The 19,404-nt window shown below is 36.9% G+C and overlaps 1 protein-coding gene across 3 annotated transcripts in view; it reads left to right on the forward strand.

Moving 5' to 3' along the window:
• The window catches only part of LOC5567757 (molybdenum cofactor biosynthesis protein 1), a 76,944-nt gene that overhangs the window by 36,604 nt on the left and 20,936 nt on the right, over positions 1 to 19,404 (forward strand). For 2 of the 3 annotated variants that reach the window (XM_021841914.1, XM_001657604.2), the window contains one exon: positions 5,849 to 6,434. In XM_021841914.1, coding sequence (XP_021697606.1) covers positions 5,849 to 6,434 — 586 coding nt within the window. Of the gene's footprint in view, positions 1 to 5,848; positions 6,435 to 14,175; positions 14,611 to 15,121; positions 15,273 to 19,404 lie in introns of all 3 variants that reach the window. The other variant, XR_002499906.1, reaches the window with a different exon arrangement.

The raw sequence follows: 19,404 nt of genomic DNA on the forward strand, positions 1-19,404 counted from the left end.
TTCTAGCGGGTTTCTACAGATTCTTGATGGACACCTGGAGGTTGTTATCTGGCTGTTCGGGTTTCATAGCGGGATCCTGCAAATTCCTGTTCAATGTATATTCAAGCTCAACTTCTGAACACAATAAAAACTCATTTTGAATTGAAGTGATGAGAAGCTTATTGGTGTATCCTACGGAATTATTGGCCACAGTTTTGGCTTGTGGGCCACATGTTGAGCCACATGTTTAATACCATTTGATAAAATGGTCCCGAAAAATACCAACAGAAATTGATTTCAGCTGTTTCTGTGCGCCCTTTTACTGTAGTCAATCATTTGATGTGCAGGAAATATAATTTTGAAGGGCCATTTTCAAGTTACCGAATATTGTCAAATTTTATGCTTGGGCTTAACAGAAAAAATATTTTGTTAAGTGCATTGAACAAGAAACATTCAGTTTAAAACCCCTAGAATTTTTGTTTGTAAATTCGTTTCTAATGAAATGTATTGCATTTCCGTATTCCTTCTCTATCGAATTGTCCAGTTCACGAATCAAGGTCACTTATATGATTATGGTTTTTACATGAGCGGTTCCACAGGAAATGACGACTTTTTTTTCCCAAATTTCATTTTTATATTTTTTGATTTGGATGAAATTTTGCACATGCTTTCTTTATGCCCAAAAATGCTTTTTTGCATAATCGGTTCACCATTTTGACTCTAGCCTTACTTTTGAGAAGGGCCTAAGAAAAAATACCTTAATAATTTTCAAAAAATAATAGCGTGGAAACGGTTTGTCCGATCAGTTTGGTGTCTTCCGCAAAGTTTTAGGATATTGTTCTACAGTGAGCTCCATTTGGAATGACATTTATTTTCAACTGCGTACTGCGATCAAAGAAAAATGCTTTTCTTGACCATTTCATGCAAGAAATTTCCCACGCATCGAGATAGGCGATTACTTTTCTGTTGAAGTGCATACTTCGCTTAAAGCTTAAAAATCAATTTTCTCAAAAATCATATTTTTGATTTTTTTAAATTTTTATATGTTAAAGTAGACAAAAAATGAAGTCTTTTGCACAGTGAGTCAAGATGGAGAAATCATAGATGATTATGATTTTTTTTAAAAAAAGGTGAATTTTTGAAAATGGTCATAATAAACTTTTTAAATGTTTTTCAACTCGATTTTATGAAAGTACGCAAAATTTACAACAAAAAATGTTTACGGGAAAATCAGGCTAACTTTTACCGTTTTAAAGATACAGCGATTTTAATACAAAATTATGATATAATTTTCAATTTTCGGTCATTTTCGAATGTTTTTCGAGGCTCATAAGCCTAGAATTTTGTTCATTGTCTGAAAGAGCAGATAATTTTTGACTAGAATGTTTGAAAAAAATATTGATTTGGTAATTTTTTATGGTATGAGGCGAAATAAAAAATGTGCCCTGTAAAAATGATTTATTTATTTTTTTAACGAAACACAACTTCAACATTCAACATTGTGATATTTTGATATGTAATTATCAAGAAAATATGGAACAAAATGTTAAAAGTTAATAAATAACAAAATAACGAATATAAAGCAATCAATACGTGAAAGGCGTTTATATCGATTTAAGATAATGAAATATTTCCATTCGAAAACAAAAGCTTTATGAGTAGAGGAGTACGGTGCCCAGTTGTCTCACACAAATATACCTGATGTTTTCTTAAAGTACAGCACGTTGGTATTTTTTGTGGTCGGACAGAAACGTACCTAATAGATGATTCAAGTACCCATGTTGGTATAAAAAAGAGCTGATGCAGCAAAGACACAAGCAAGTGATAATCAAGTGAAAAGTAAAAAATAGCTTAGAACAATGAAGTATAACATGAACACCATCAACAAAGGTTGGGTAAATGTGTTTTCAAAAAAGTGTTCAAAAAGTTACCGAAATCTCACGGAAAGTAATATTGCCAAATTAGTTGAACTAGGATTTGCAGATGAAAATCAGCTTAATAAACAATTTAAAATTTGCGATTCGTGTCGTTTACAATTGGCTAAAAGAACAGCATTATCAAGTAGTGATGACTTATCAAGTAATGAAGAGGAAGATGTTTGCATGGAAGAGGAAACAATAGAAGCATCAGCATCAGCAGCTTTAATACAGTCAACGTAGTCAATACAGTTTCCGTGAATAAAATAGAAGTTAGGCGATTTTCAAACTGTAATGATAGTAAACAAAATTGTAAACATTATGAAAAAGTAAGAAATCTGTATCAAAATAGGACGCTCCACCATTGTATAAGAACATGAAATGAAATGCTTTCAGAAAAAAAAATCTTTATTTTATCAACTCGAAAAACATCCGAAACCAACCAAAAGTTGTGAATTTTCAGTAAATTTAATTTTAAAATCACTGTATCTCGGAAACGGTAGCAATAAGCAAAATTTTCTCATATACCTTTTTTGTTGCAAATTGTGCGTACTTTCATAAAATCGGTTCGAAAAGCATTCAAAAAGTTTATTTAGACAATATTGAAAAATCAACCTTTTTTAAAAAAAAAATCATAACTTTTTTGTCCATGATTTCTCCATCTTGACTCACTGTGCAAAAGACTCCATTTTTTGACTTCTTTAAAATATAAAAAAATAAAAAAAACGATTTTTGAGAAAATGGATTTTTAAGCTTCATTTTCGAAATAAAAAAAAATTACTACATTTTTTACAGTGTATATTTTTTTCTGATAGTTCCAACAATAACCTAAAACTTTGCGGAAGACACCAAACCGATCAGACAAATAGTTTCTGAGTTTTAATGTTTTGAAAATTGTTAAGGCTTTTTTTCTTAGGCCCTTCTCAAAAGTAACGCTAGGGTAAAAATGGCGAACCGATGATGCAAATAAGCCATTTTACGAAGCCTGGTCAAATGACAGGAGACCTGGGATTTTTCAATCATCGTCGTCAGTTTTCGCGATGATGATGGTTGATGACTGTGCGCATCTCTAGCGTAACTTTTCATCCAGGCGAAAACTTAAATGGAGAAAAATTATTAAAATATGTCTGATCACAAAAGTGCTTTTTTATGTGCAATATGGGTAACAAAGAGGTAGCTGATACAATAACTAGGTGTAATGTTGCAGTAACGAACATTTTTGGATCTCATTTTTGTCATTTTCTCCATTTCCACGTTTGGTAAGATGAGGCGTTGTTGAAAATTACGCTGGATTTAATCCCAGGTCTCCTGTCAATTGACGCCGTTGCGGCGATCAGCTGTTCCGAAACGTCTCGTAAAATGGCTCATAGGCATTTTTGGGTATAAAGAAAGCATTTGCCAAATTTCAGCCAAATCAAAAAATACAAAAGTAAACCGACATTCGAATTCAAATGGAACCGCTCACATGGCATACATAGGCACAAATAGTATACTTAAAGCTTATAATACATCATTGATAAATTTCAGCAATAAGAAGTGTGTGGAACGCCTGTCACAATTAATATCCAGCTTTTTACGAGCGCTAATGGCTGCCGCAAACAGGCTCGCAGTCTGGTAGGGATAAGTCGATTTGACGTTTGGCTTTGGTCCGTTCAATCCAGGTTTTTAAAAGCGCTAATGGCTGCCGCATAAAGGCTCGCTTTCTTGTAGGGATAAGTCGATTTGACGTTTGGCTTGGGTAGTTTTGTATTGAACGGACCAAAGCCAAACGTCAAATCGACTTATCCCTACCAGACTGCGAGCCTGTTTGCGGCAGCCATTAGCGCTCGTAAAAAGCTGGATACAAAACTACCCAAGCCAAACGTCAAATCGACTTATCCCTACAAGAAAGCGAGCCTTTATGCGGCAGCCATTAGCGCTTTTAAAAACCTGGATAACGGGTCAATAGAGTTAACACATAGTCCTACTGCGGTCCTACCCTACGAAAATCTACTTCGAAGTGCACCGTTCAAAAGTCTGGCTAGTTTGGTTCCGTTATGCCTGATGGCGCTTGAGCCTGTAATTAAACGAATTAGTAAAAAAAAGTACACAGCGCACTACTACATATTCAAATTTTTAAACCTTGTTGACCGAGAAAAAATAAAATTGAAAAAGGTAAACAAAAGTAAACAAGTAAACAAAACATAGACAATTGTGAAAAAAACATCAATCGCTGCTGTTTAATAAAGTTTAAAATTTCAAAAAAGAATCATGTTGTTTATCAGGTGACTGGTTTCGGCACGCGACGAGTTAAGGTACCGCGGGGCAAGTGGGTAAATGGGGTAAGTGAAAATAATTGGTATATTTTACTAAATGTTTGAATTAACGTTTTAAACTCATGCGTAAACCTTTGAGGCCATTGAGAACACTACGATAGGTAAGAGATTTCTGAGATTTTTGAGCCGCAATTGCACAATAGAGCAAAAAATTGTTAACCTGTCAACTATCACTCCGTAACAAGTTGGCGGAGTGCAATCTTATTCTAATATTTTCAGCGGAAAAAAGTTGCGGAAAATAATTTTCTGTACCACTTTTAAGTTGTGCCCTCTGATAGTTTTAAACTGCAGTAAAAAAAGTTTTAGAATTAATTCGACAATAACCCAGATGGGGCTCAGATAACCGTAGCGGCAAACGCGCAGCTATTCAGCTAGACCAAGCTGAGGGTCGTGGGTTCGAATCCCACCGGTCGAGGATCTTTTCGGGTTGGAAATTTTCTCAACTTCCCAGGGCATAGAGTATCTTCGTACCTGCCACACGATATACAAATGCAAAAATGGTCATTGGCATAGTAAGCTCTCAGTTAATAACTGTGGAAGTGCTCATAAGAACACTAAGCTGAGAAGCAGGCTCTGTCCCAGTAGGGACGTAACGCCAGAAAGAAGAAGAAGCTTGGAAAGTCTCTGAACGGTGGTGTTCGTTGAGAACCTACCAAATTTTTTTGCTATGGGCTCGGTGGTGTTGATTTCGGTAAAAGCTTAAAAAATGCCGATATTTATTCTAAGTTAATCATTATGCCAAACGGCAATTATGCCAAATGACCTTTATGCCTAACTACCATTATGCCAAACGACCATTATGCCAAACGACTTTATGCCAAACGGCTTTATGCCAAACGGCCTTATGCCAAACGACTTTATGCCAAACGGGGTACAATCCCCACTTGTAGGGCAAGTGAAAAGCAAGGAGACGCTTTTCAAAAACTTTTTCTGTACTTTTTTCTTCAATTTTACATAAAAATAAATTTCAGCATACTGCTTATATTTGGTGGGAGTCAAGCTAAGAAATATACAGGACCTCATTTGTTTTAATTAAAGTCACTAGAATTTGAAGAATCTCAACTATGCGAAATCCGTTACCCCACTTGCCCCACGGTACCTTACCTTAAGATTCAAGATTCATTTGCGTCTTTCGTAGATATCAAAATTTGAAAGCAATCTTTTTTTAAGGAAATCTCTGATAACTCTGCAATTACTGGAAAACATTTATGACGACGGTTTAGGTGCAAACATTTTTTCCTTCCTAGATATAGGACTTTGGGTCCAATGTGCAGTGTACTGCTACAGGACTCCCGCACGAATATGAAATAGAGTCACTCCATTGAATGTTCCAGTTCACGTGATGTGTGGATGCACTCGTCATGTTCACCGACGATCCTTTTGAATGGAGAAATATCGTAAAAAACCTTCCATCGACAGAATCTAGGTAGATTTTACATAAATTTTCAAACCGACGACATCCAGGTATTACCAATGCTTTCAGCCGCACGTGTACAGCAGCGAACCGCGCATGGAAGCGAAGAACTCCATTCGCGCGGAGCAACTTACTCAAACCGATACCTGCATGGCTATGCCTTCTACACAGCAACTGCATGCTCTATGTAACGTTGTATGGTGTGTTATTTTCTCCATTTTCAGATCTCATCGAGCCGGAGCAGCAGCGGTAGTAGCAGTGCGAACACGACAACCGGCAAAAACAGCCGCAGCAGTAGGAAGTGGCAGCAAGAAACGGACTCTCCTTTGACCGACAACTTCGGTAGGTTTCACAGTTATCTGCGAATATCGCTCACGGAAAGGTGCAATCTACGTTGCAAGTATTGTATGCCCGCCGAAGGGGTACAGCTAACGCCCAAGGACAATCTACTCACAACGGACGAAGTGCTCCGATTGGCCACTCTCTTCGTCGAGCAAGGCGTACGGAAAATCCGTCTGACCGGAGGTGAACCCACGGTGCGAAAAGACCTCCCGGAAATCATCGAACGACTGAAGCGCATTCCCCTGCTGGAAAGTGTCGGAATTACGACGAACGGCCTCATGTTGACCCGACAGCTTGTGGGCCTGCAGCGGGCCGGCCTCGATGCGCTCAACATCAGCTTGGACACACTGAAGGCGGCCAAGTACGAACAGATCTCCCGGCGCAAGGGATGGGAACGGGTCATCGCCGGAATCGACCTCGCCATCCAGCTGGGCTACAAACCGAAAGTGAATTGCGTTCTTATGAAAGGTATGTGCATCCATTCGAGGCGAATATTCTATCTGGCGAGGCTCTGTGGGGGATGGGATAAACTTTTATTGGCTGAATGTGCACAGTTTAAAATCTCATCTGAACATGTTTGAACCCAAATTTAGGAATTTGAGAATCAATGTTTACGGAACATTCCAGTTCCGCTCCGATTTTTGAATCGTAATCCCCCCTCTCCAGAGCCCGCCCACAACGGCATATCCGAAAGGGCAAACATATGATGACCTTCGCAGGGGCGTAGTCAGGATTTTAATCAGGAGAGATGGGAGGTGCGCTTAATGACATTTAAAAATTAATACCCTTTAATTAAACTTTTTCAACAATATTGTTTGAGATTTTACACTATGAAGGCCAACTAGCTTTCAATACACCTATTGAAAAACGTGACAAAGTTGAATTTCTCGGTTGTCCATATTCCGTTTTGGACCAATTTCGATTAGAAGAAGTGCTGAAACTATTGGTGATCGGAATCAACTCATGTTTCTTATGGTACCATAAATATGGTTAAGAATAATCGGTACGGTGAAATTGATCCCCATTGCACACAATTCCATTTCAGTCTTCAAAGATCATCCTTCTACTCCAGGATTCAAACCAGCATGCTTTGAATAAATCTCAATAAGTGGGATCGTTTTGAATCCCGGTTTTACGATCTTAGTGAGCGTATTCAATCCCAGAATTGATTCCTTGTTCATGAAATGTTATCATTGTTTCTCTGTACGTAAGATGTTTGTTTCAATTTTGTATGGAATTCTGACAGTTATCCAGTGTTTTACTAGCGATCATGGCCGTAGTAGTCAAGTAAGCTCGCTTTGGGATCATTCAAAAATGACGTTCACCATTTGGTGGGGAGGAGGGGTCTACGAAAGTGTGATAGTACGTGTATATTATACGTATATGGTATTGGAAAAATCTTGACAGAGGGGGGAGGGGGATCTAGAAATCCCAAAAAGCGACCTGAGGGGGGGACTTTGACAGATGCATTCGTCTGAAATATTATAGTTAGTGAAGCTCAAATATCTTATGAATGGTTTTACCTACATATAGATTGCTGAAACATTTAGCAATTTGAAAACCAAATTTTTACTGATACTAAATCATCAATAGTAACTAGATACATTTTCATCGTTACGCCAGACATATATCATCATCAAGGATTGAATCCTGGGATTCAATCATCTCATACATGAAGCAAAATTCAATGCATGCCTAGATTTAAACAATTTTGCGCGCGCAAATGATCTTGCACTGGAAGATTTGGTTCTTAGCAGCTCTTGGAGTGAGATTTTTTGAAGACTGTTTCATTTCTTTCAAATATATATATGTAATTTGTATTTGTATTATTATTTGGTCGGCGTTAAGTCAGAGGGGACCAAGTACAAAACTTGGAAAAATTGGATTATTCTCTCATTAGATGCGAAATTATCTTACCTCAGTTTCACTTTGACCAGATTTGATGAATACTGTAAACTGCGAGAGATATGTAACAAATTTACTTTGGATGATCAATAAATATCGATAAAAGTGTGCAGTCAGAGTGGACCATGTGCTTATTACCATAATAGCGAAAATGATCAGCGCACTGAGGAATGCGAGGGAATTCAAGAGGTTTGCCAGATTTTTTGACATCGAATGATTCTTCTACTTATCCATCGATAGAAATTTATAAATATTACTTAATTCGATGCATTTGATTTTGATTTTTTACTATTTACCATATTTGGATGGGTGGTCAGAAATTGCAACAATTTCTGTGCAGACAGAGCGGACCAAGTGTTGAAAAGCAATAAACTGATTGATTATTGCATTTTTTGAGCCAATTTCATAGTCCGATAGAAGTTTATGGTAATTCAATGGTATATGAATGGAATGTGCTAGAACCTGCTCTTTGGACCAGTATATTTTGGTCGGTACTCAAATTTTTCACTTGGTCCACTCTGACTGAACACATATTTGAATATTTCTGGTCTTCAATGCCATGCCCCTGCGAAACCTTAATTTTCAAACCATCGTAATGCCACTGATTTCGGTATTGACGAATAAATTATTGAATAATTTACGATACTGGCGATACTGGATACCCTTGTCTTGTTAATCTGCTTATCTTAGAGATATGCACCCAGTTTGACCATATAGTGCAATGCAAATAATTGTTATTTTCCTAGAAATTGTTCAGTCAGAGTGAACCAACTCACTGAACGGTGGTCTTTAGTTCAGTCAGAGTGGACCAAGTACACATAAGTCAATAAAAAAAATCGTTCTATCAAAGGTTTGGATTATAACTTTTCATGATTACAACTTCACATTATATTGTTTGAAGGTAACATAAAGATGTGTAGAAATATTGAATCAAAATTTATACGAGTTCAAAAATTACAGAGCGTTAGACTTATAACCCATTTTTCTCAAAACATGAAAAATGTCACCTGGTCCACTCTTACTTAAGGCCGACCATTTGTATAATTATTTTGTTTTGATGTTAAGAACTATTTATTTATTTTAAAATATTCAAAAATTATTAAAACATGTTCTGTATAGTAATGACAGACATTAAGAAACGCCTGGCTCTAATCTAAGTATATTGACAGCTATATAATAGCTGTCAAAATACGTTGGGCTCTAATCAAGAATTTAAGCATGGTGACAATCTAAATGTTTCGGGTGTCAACTACCTGGAAAAACCTGAAAAGTCAAGGAATGTCAGGGAATCCAATTTTTGACCTGGAAAGTCAGGGAATTTCACTAAAGGTCAGGGAAAAATATCAATACTACAACATCGAACGACTTGATTATCTGCAAACATATTGATCAGCTAAGTCAGCAATACAATTGTTGATAATCATGATATTTACATTCAGTACGATGTGTAAAAAAATGGGTAATCAATCTTTCAATACATCAGTTAACCATTGAGGAAATGCTCTTATGCGTAAAGCTAAGTATGCTGTTTCGCTCAAGAAAAGTAAAGGAATTCCTTGACAGAATGAGTCAAGAAATTTTCTACAGAGAGCCCCCTTTGACATTTCTTCTCAACTGCGTACTGCGATCAGAAAAATGTGATTTTCTGGACCATCACTCACTTCTGGACGAGTCACATGAATTTGGTCGATTTACAAAATAGATCCCTAAATCTATCCTCAGAATTCATTTTTTCTTGAATGTAAAGCATCAACAGTGCTTTCCGAACAGCTTATTCGAAGTTAGCATGGATTGCTTTGAAAATATTTTGTTCTAAAGTGTCCTAAATTTTCGTGGGCTTCGTGCGGTTAGTGTCGTCAGGCAATGAGCGCATCGTGTCATGAGGTGTGGGTTTGATTCCCGCTGCAGCCATTGAAACCTTTCGTCAGGAATGTTTCTCGGATGTACCATTGGAGCATGCTTGTCCGTTGTCTAGTGTTAAGTTACAGTCTGTGTGTGTCTTTTGTGTCTTTTTTTTAAATCAGCTCCGCCCAGTTTTGCGCATTTTGCTCAAAATCTTGAAAAAAATGGAGTTTACTCCATCAAATTATGTCAATCTTTAAAAGTTTACTCAAAATATCTAAGTAAAACTGGTGAAACTGGAGAAAAACCAAAAAAGATCCACGTATTTAAGTGCAGACGAATAAAAGTCGTATCTCAGAATTTTAAGAGCATACATCTGGTGAATCAAGCAATCATTTGTTTAAAACAAAATTTATCGATAAGTTACTCGCTGGTGGTGGTCAATGGACCAGTTGATCAATTTTTTCAGCTCTAAACACTATTCGATTTTCTAGATTCTTGCTCCTGATGATGGTACATTTGTTTGATTAAATGTTTTAGACAGTTTCACTCTTTTTATATTCTATGGGAAATTGCAGCTTGAGCAAATAAATGAAAAATCTTCAATTTGGTTGAAAATACGTATGTTTCAGATATCCGAGGATTGTTTTTCAGGTTGTTTTTGAAAACAGTTTATTTGGATAGTACCGCTTTTCTTTAGGATTTTTATCAAGAGTTTCCTTAAAATTATGCCTAGTTTTTTTTTCTTTTCTGAAAATTTACCCAGAAAATGCTCCAGAAGGATGCCTCTAAAATTCCTCGATTTTTTTTGTAAAATCCAGAACATCATTGAAAATCAGAAATTTTTGGAAAATTCTTTGAAATAATCTTAACTTAAATTAATTATCAGCACACTAATCAATCCCTGAAAGCATTCCGTTAAGATGTTTAAAAAACGAAGCCAAACATTGAATTTTACAGAGCAATGGTTTAGATTACTAAACAGCGCTCTGAGCTGAAAACTTGTTCGTTTGATCATCACCAGCATGCAACCAAACCATCAAATTTTCAACGCGAATGGATGTCATGTTCTCTTGATCTGTGAACTTGAAAATTCGAAGTTTGGCTTCGTTTTATAATCACCTTAAGAATATTTAGATAAATCCCTCGGGGAGAAAAAACTAGGGGCAATTCATATCGGAATTCTAAAATATTAACTAAAATGAATTAGCTGTGACGACTCATCGCGAAGAATTATCGAAAAAAATGAAAACCTTTTGGGAACAACTCTGTGATTCCTAAAAATATCTTTAGAAGTATTCCTGAAATAATCCTAGGAATTCCAAATGCTATTCTTGAAGAAATTTAAGACTGAATGAAATTCTCCAACATTTTTTAGAGAATCCTGGAGATAAGAAGGTTCAAGGAGAAATTTTAGTCGAGTTCATGGAGAAGTATTGAAGGAATATCTGGAATAATATGCTCAAGAATTTCAAGAAGAATTTCTGAAAAATCCATGTGGGGTTCCTTGAAGCAATTCTCCAATTACCCTGAAAAAGGAAATTATATCTGAAATAGTTCAGTAGCCAAGTACATCTTTGTTCATACGGATTTTCAAATTTGAAAAGTAAATAGGTACTAAATTGCTCAGTTTTATCATATCAACTTGAATAAACGTTCAAGAATGTTATGCGACAGCTAAGTATATTTAAGTGAAGTAAAAGCTTCTGATTATGCAAATCGTCGGATATGTAGCTTCTTGTACAAATCGTACTTATTTCGGTTCAAATTAACCAATTCAGCGGTCTGGATTTTTTTTTTCTGGAAAACTACTGGAAGGTCAGGGAAAGTCAGGGATTTTTATTTTCAAAATTTAGTCAACACCCTGTGTGAGGATGCTTAAAATATCATTAAAATACGTACGTACGAATTTTCTCATTTTGTTGAAAACATTAATTTCTGCTAGATTTCATTTGAAATTTGGATTGAGAGATTCCCGAAATGTATGCGTTTTACAAGGTATTTTTATTTTTTATTTCCATAAATGTTGAATTAGTAAGAATTAAGCTAACATAATCAAAGACCCAAAATTTATGATATAGAACTGTTTTTCGATCAACAACATTTTCAATTTCACCTCGAAAAGGGATCGACAGATTTTCTAAGAAAATTTTTAGCATTAAAATAACATTTGAAAGAGAATTTCGATACATGTTTCAATGAGGTTCACCGTCAAACATTATTTCCCGCATTCACTTTTAAGGCATCAATAACATTACTGAGAGATTAATAATGAGAGAGAGAAAGATACGAAAAGAACGACGCATGTCGCGCAACAGGGAGTGAACCGCTCTCTTTCTGTTCGCTCGGTTCAGTTCATTCTTTTTTTTTTGCGAGCCGCTGAGTCACTGTACCGTTCAAAAGATCCGGTTAACTAAAATGAGTGATTCGGGTAGGATCCGTTTACTGAAATGAGCCGTTTTGCCTATCTCTTGTTTCAAGTATTGAAGCAGGGTACCCTGAATAATTTATAAAAGTATGCTTAGAATAATTTCTAGTCCGAAGAATTATGAAAAAGTCTTGGAACAATTCTTAGGAAGATTTTTTTTTTTGTGAAATAGCTATACGAATTCCTGAAAAAAATCTAGTAGCTACCATTGCATTCTAATATTTCCTCTCCTCTGCAGATTCATAGCATCAGGCATTTTAATATTCTACCATACATAAGGAGCTCAAAAACGGATACTGGTACGTGTGCTGTGATATGCCAGAAGCAAACTGATCACGCTCCTCTCAGTGTTACTCATGGCCACACTGAAACAATTTTTCATCACATTACGGGCTGTGGAAAATTTGTTTTGAACAAATTTCTCAGTATACGTTCTCCTAAACACAGTAAAAACCATATACTTTCTTCATGATCGACTATACTCTAAATACAAGATATCTATCGTACTTTTCATTCACAGGTCTCAGTGTGAACTTAATGAACCAATGTCCTTTTTTTTCGTTTGTTAAAATATATTCTTGCATTATAATAGACCAACGAAATTTCAACTCCTTGTTTGAAATTTCTGGACGGCTTTGAAGATATTTACTACGTCCACACTTATTGATTGGCCTGGAACCGACGTTTCCTTTAATCTTTTCCTTTTTAAGACAGACTAGAAACTGTTTTCTCTTCGTCTAGTATAACAGACTCGATTTACTCTAATCCCTATGTATCATGATTTTTCCAGAACAGACTCTCTGTTCGTGATCTTTCCTCAGACATACTGGAACTTCTTTCTCTTTGTCTGATTTTTTTTTCTGGCCAGACTGGAACGACAGCTTCTGTTCCCTTCAACACAGGTCACATTTGAACGAACAAAATTAATGTTACAAATGGATCATCAAAATAACCAAAAGGGCCGCTATGGAAAGCATAGATAGCGCCACCGTAGCCTTGTGTGTTTGACAGAACAGCAATGCTGTGGCGCCTTTGTTTTAATGCGGTGAGCACTGACAAAAACGACCTTCAATAACCCAGTAGAAAAACTGCAACTAGAATGAAATTGATTAACGTTTTCATTGTCCTGTTTCACTCACCGGGATTGATTGTTGGCTTCCAAAAGATGTTTTTCACCTTTATGTGTGGATTATCCGCTGTAGTTAGAACTTCTCGCTGAAAGCCGAACGTTCTTCATCCCATTTTCATCGCCAATGTAGAAGTATAATAAACGGAAGTGGCTTCTAACAGCTTATGTACAAAAGTTACATTTTATTATTCCTTCTGATGAGGGTCTTCTGTGATAAATATCTTATTTTTTGCCTACTACAATTAAATGCAACAATAGGTAGAATCGCTTAAGAGTTTCGCAAAAATTGCTAGAAGAATACTTGAATGTGTTTTCTCAAATAATTTCAATAATCTCCCAATAATACCATATGACTTACAAAGAGAGATTTTCACAGAAGAATTGGATGAATTTTGGTAGGAGTACTTGAACATTTTATTGAAGTGATTTCTGTACTATTCCTAGCAATATTTCTGAAATGAAGCCTGGAAGAATTTCGTGTGTAGTTATTGGAAGAATTCAAACAAATATCTGTAACATGAACCATTAGAAGTTGTTGAGAATATTTATGTAGGAATCACTAATCATTACTTGGTGAAACCCATCGTAGTACTGCAAACAAAACTTCCTAAAATCAGATGTACCAGGAAGAAACATACGGAAAATTCCGAAAAGACACTCAAAAGAAATACCTGGAGTTATCTATAAAAAGTTCATTTTGAGATAAATGGTAGTTTTGTTCGTAAGATCCTTACCAGAAAACTGGAGAGATTCATGAAGAATGTTTAGTAAATCATCCCCCACCTGCCTCCCTCTGGCTACGCCCATGGACCTCCGGTGCGCTCTTGTTTTGTTGTTGCCACTACTGGCATGCGTAGATATTCCCTAACTATGTGCGTTTGTATATGTGCGTACCTACGCGTTAGGATTCAACGATGACGAAATGTGTGACTTTGTCGCGATGACCGAAGATCGTCACGTAGACGTGCGATTCATAGAGTACATGCCATTTAGCGGGAATCGGTGGGACACCAGCACGATGGTTCCGTTCCGGGAGGCACTGGCCACCATTCGCGGGCGCTACCCGGACTTTGAAGCGCTGGAGAATGGCCCGAATGATACGTCGAAGGCGTACCGTGTTCCGGGCTTCCGTGGCCAGATTGGGTTCATCACTTCGATGACGGAGCACTTTTGCGGCAGCTGCAACCGGTTGCGCATTACGGCCGATGGCAATTTGAAGGTGTGCCTCTTTGGCAATACGGAAGTCTCGCTAAGGGATGCCCTGAGGGCCGGATGCTCCGAGGACGATTTACGTTGCTTGATTTCGGCTGCGGTGAAACGGAAGAAGAAACAGCATGCAGGTTAGTGAGTGTTGGTGAATGGCCAGGGCTGGTAGCGGACAGACAACAAAATTATAGTTACTTTAGTGATCAAATTAGTGACAAAAAAGTGATTCCTTCTGCAGCCGAAGATTATTTTAAGTTCACTAGAAATTCTTTTAACAGTGTGTACGTCAAACTAGATAAAAAATTCTCCCAGCTTTTTGGTCATGAATTCAGAAAGATATCAAGGAATCCTTACCTCTCGTGAAATGCTAATAATCTGCGAAATATTATTGTTTTGCTGTTTGAGTTTGAGAAGCTAATCCAACGTCTTATTTTCTTACAACCAGATCATGAAAATAGTGACTTTAGTGGCCATTTATTCTGAAAAATGTGACTTTTACTGACTTTTTGTTGCAAAAAGTGATTTTTCTGTGACCAATTCAACTAAAAAGTGACTCGCTACCAGCCCTGATGAATAGGTGCATAGGGTGAGGGACCCAGTGATAGCCAATAAGTGTGGTGAATTATGTGTTTTGCTCGTCCGCAGGTATGCTGAACCTATCGCAGATGGAGAACCGGCCCATGATACTGATAGGGGGATAAGCGAGTGCACGCTGAAGACAAGCCTGTAGAGTAGAGACTGTAGACACAGATAAGGTCGTGTGATAAGACAAGAAACATGTTGCTAGAATTTACCGGTAAGCAGAGACACTATTGCATAAACTATGTAGCACATAAGAATCGGTTCATCGGGATATGTATCGGGATGTGAATGTTTTGTTTTGCTCTAGTCGAAAGGGGGATACTGGCTTATAAATGTGCATGTGAAGACTCATTGGACTACATCAGTGTTGGTCGACCTCGATAGACCCGGTTAATGGCATGTACATGTGAATCGCTTGGCGGCACTCATTCTCATATTTGACAACAAACCAATGCACGCGACGGAACTAACGGACGACGGAATCCATAATGTAAATGAAACGGCGAACGGCTTAACGAGTTATTATAATTTCAACTGCCTTCCGGTGGCGGTTGATTGATTGGTGAGCTATTATCTAAGGAGCTATGAAACGTAGAACACACGTTGGCGAATATCTATCTACTAGCTTACCCGACGTGGCTAGCCACGTTCCAACGAAATTTTAAAGCGAAAAGTTACGTATAATCTTTCAAATCGCTTGATACTGATGGCCGAAAAATCGCCTAAATTTATGCTCTGGCCATACTCCATCGAGCTCATGGCCTCAATACTGTTGTAGTGTTCTGATCTAAAATAATTACAGCCTTATATGCTGTTACAGTGTTCCTTCTGTTGAAAAATATTTCAAACGTTCCAGAAGATTCTACAAATTAGAGAGTAGAATCATACCAAAAATTCTAGCACATTCTCCCGAATACCTGATATCAGGGCCTTCCTTAGCCGAGTGGTGAGAGTCCGCGGCTACAAAGCAAAGTCATGCTGAAAGTGTCTGGGTTCGAATCCCAGTCGGTCCAGAATTTTTTCGTAAAGGAAATTTCCTTGACTTCCCTGGGCAGAGCCGCATTATACCTGCCACACGATATATGAATGCGAAAATGGCAACTTTGGCAAAGAAAGCTCTCAGTTAATAACTGTGGAAATGCTCATAAGAACACAACGCTGAGAAGCAGGCTCTGTCCCAGTGAGGACGTCATGCCAAGAAGAAGAAGAAGCTGATGTCATTGTCATTTTTCAAAATCTCAGTTGTGGTGAAACTACCATCGAGTCAGGGAAATATCGGGTCATGGAACAGGAATGTTTTGGAAAGTTGTTTTAAGAGATTATCATAATAAGATTAAAATTTTTAAATATACATCCATGAGTCGAAATCGAGTCATTGAACATCGACTAATCTAGGTATCACTGTAAATCAATCCAACTCGAATATTTGGCGCACATTCATCCCATTTGTCTTGCTTTTACATATGTCGAACTCGTTTTTGAACATCAGTTGGAACTGAAGAAACCCGTTACACATTTTAAACTCCCACCCGATTCAAATTCGACCGAATAACAATTTGATTGATGGTGAAGGGTTCTAGAATATTCTACGAATTGGAATGAACAATGTTCCAGAAAACTCCAGAATATTCTGTCAAAGAGCTATTGTAGTGCTCCACAATTTGCAATTGTAATGTTCTAATATTAATATTGACCGTTGTAGTGCTCTTATATTACTATTGTAGTGCTCAACGAAACTTTTCAATGAAACATTTCAAAGCGTTACTGACAGACAGACAACTCTGGGATTTTATATATATGATTCGAAGCAGTGGCGCAACCAAGGGGGGGTTTTGGGGGTCAAACAACCCCCAGAGCAGATTTTTTTTATAATAAATTTTAAATATATTTTTGAAACTCAACACCAAAGTCAACAAACACTGGACCAGTAAGTTGTATTGACAATTATGTTGTTTTGAGTTGTGGATCTCTAATTTGAAGACTTTTGAAGGAGTTAAAAACGTAGTTTACTAGCTTTTTCTGATAAATTAGCCACAGATTTTCGAAGAGAAATTTGTATCAAACAAACATGCAAATATGTTTGTATATCTATACCGTTCAAAAAGCTGTTTGATGCAAAATTCGATGCTTTGAAAAATCTTTTAGTTGGCTCAGCATTTGGCAAATTTCAAGATCTCCAGATAGCACGTGAATTTCCAGAGAAGCAATTCTTTAGTTTTAAGTATATGATTACAAATAAAAACCCTAGGAAAGATTATGGAAGATGGTGATTCCATTGCTAAGCTGAAAATTCGTCTACAATATGAAAATGCTTCAATATCTACAATGCTGATTTGCCCTCGACAAACTGCTAATGACAGTCGCAATGCTTATTACTGCGACTTGTACTTGAAAGATTCTGATAGTTGAAAAGTGTGTATAAAATGGGATTTCGGATGGACGGAGAAACTCGATTGAAAATCCAGATATTACTTCGGGAGATAACATAATCTTGTAATTCGTATTACAGTATTGGGTATTCATACAGGCCTGGTTGCCAGAGGTTGATCCTTTACAGTGTATGTGCGCGCATCCATATGTAGCTTGGATAAACTTTCGAACAAACTACGCGATATGTAATACGCATTTTGGAAAACTTCACCAGGTACAAAAGATTTCCTTTGAATAGAGTTGTAAATTTATATAAAAATGTATGCCCAGAATGGAAGAGAAAAGCTTAAGTTTGCATTTGGTGTTATTTTTTTCTTATGGTAATCTCGCAATAAGGCTGACACAAATATTAATTTTCTTTTATGTCCGAGACCACTTGAAAGGTACGAGGGGGGGGGGGATAAAAATAAATAAGGAACAAAAAAATAAAAATAGAAAAAAAAGTTATTTTTTCGAATTTTTATTTTGAACGATAGTTGTTCAACTTTTTTCAATCGTCCTCTGGACCTTTATTTTACCTGTGTTTTACTTCGAAAATTAAAAAATCCCAACTGATGCCAACAAATTGATGAATCTTTTTTTTTTCCCCTGCAAAATTTTCGGATTTTTGAAGGGGGGGGGTGACATAAAAGAAAATTAATATTTGTATCAGCCTAATTTTAAATTATTCAGCCCGAAAGTTTTTACACCCGTTTTATTTTACCAAAAACACATAATCTTCAGCTTCACAAAACCCCCCCTAGAGCCAAATCCTGGTTGCGCTACTGATTCGAAGTCATTAACTGCACTACCGTAATCCCGGCTAAAATTGATCTCTGGGATCGCTGGACCGGATCAGCTCAAAATTAAATTGTAGTTCCTTTCAAATGCTCCGTAAAACATAATGAAACATGTTTTTTTGTGGAGTCATAAATCAATCATATATTGAGTATCGTAAAATCAGGAATGATCACAAATGAAATACCTACCAAATCATTAATTAATGATTAATGCAACTTGTGGTATAAAGACGTAGTTTTATTTAACTATCATCGATTTATATTCACTAATGTTTGTTATGTTTGACAATGTTGTGGAAAAATGCTGATTTTCCAAAACCACGATTCATATACCGTGCACCTCCGTGAACGGTACCTCATTAGACTGATGCAAATTTTGAAGTTTTTGCTGCTCCCCTATGCTTAAATTAGACACCGTCTATGGAGATCATTCTCCCAAAATTTGAAGGGATTTGGAAAAAAATTTGGCTGTGCATACGCCATTTGAAGTTTATATGGAAATTACTGTGGAAAAGCCAGTCCTCTATCTGCTTGTCATAATAATATATGAAAAAGCGAACACACTCTTCCCATGTAAAGTCTTCCCAGCTACAACATTGCCGAAGACCACATTTTGTTGGGACGTAAGGATACTTTGTTATTCTTGATTCCAAAGTCTAAACCAAGGTATTTAGAAAAAAGGTAGATCAATGTGTCAAATAGGGCATTCCGCCATATTGGAAAACAATCAGCCAGCTGGCTGGTATGTTATGATTCATCAGATCAGCAAGCCTTGAGATCCTAGCAACATGTTTCCCCTTAAACCACTTCGCTTTGTTTCTTGTCAATCAACCGCAGTTTGAGAACTCTGTTTTCGAATTACTTTTTTGAATTATTCAGTGCTTATCACACATTTGCATTACAAGAAGACTCGATGGTGATACAATTAAAGACCTTAATATGTAAAGTAATTATTTCTCTCAGTAACATGATGTGAAAACAGTTGTGGCACAATATTACACCTATGTCCATTGCAGTAACTGCAATCGCCGGTTGTACTGCCCATACTCGAAAAACAGTCCCATATTCTATGAGATTTCCTTTATCAATGGAACTGTTGTGCGAGTATGGGCAGTGTATCTACGGTTACATATTATA

This window comes from Aedes aegypti, chromosome 2 (genome assembly GCF_002204515.2).
Source record: "Aedes aegypti strain LVP_AGWG chromosome 2, AaegL5.0 Primary Assembly, whole genome shotgun sequence".
NCBI lineage: Eukaryota > Metazoa > Arthropoda > Insecta > Diptera > Culicidae > Aedes > Aedes aegypti.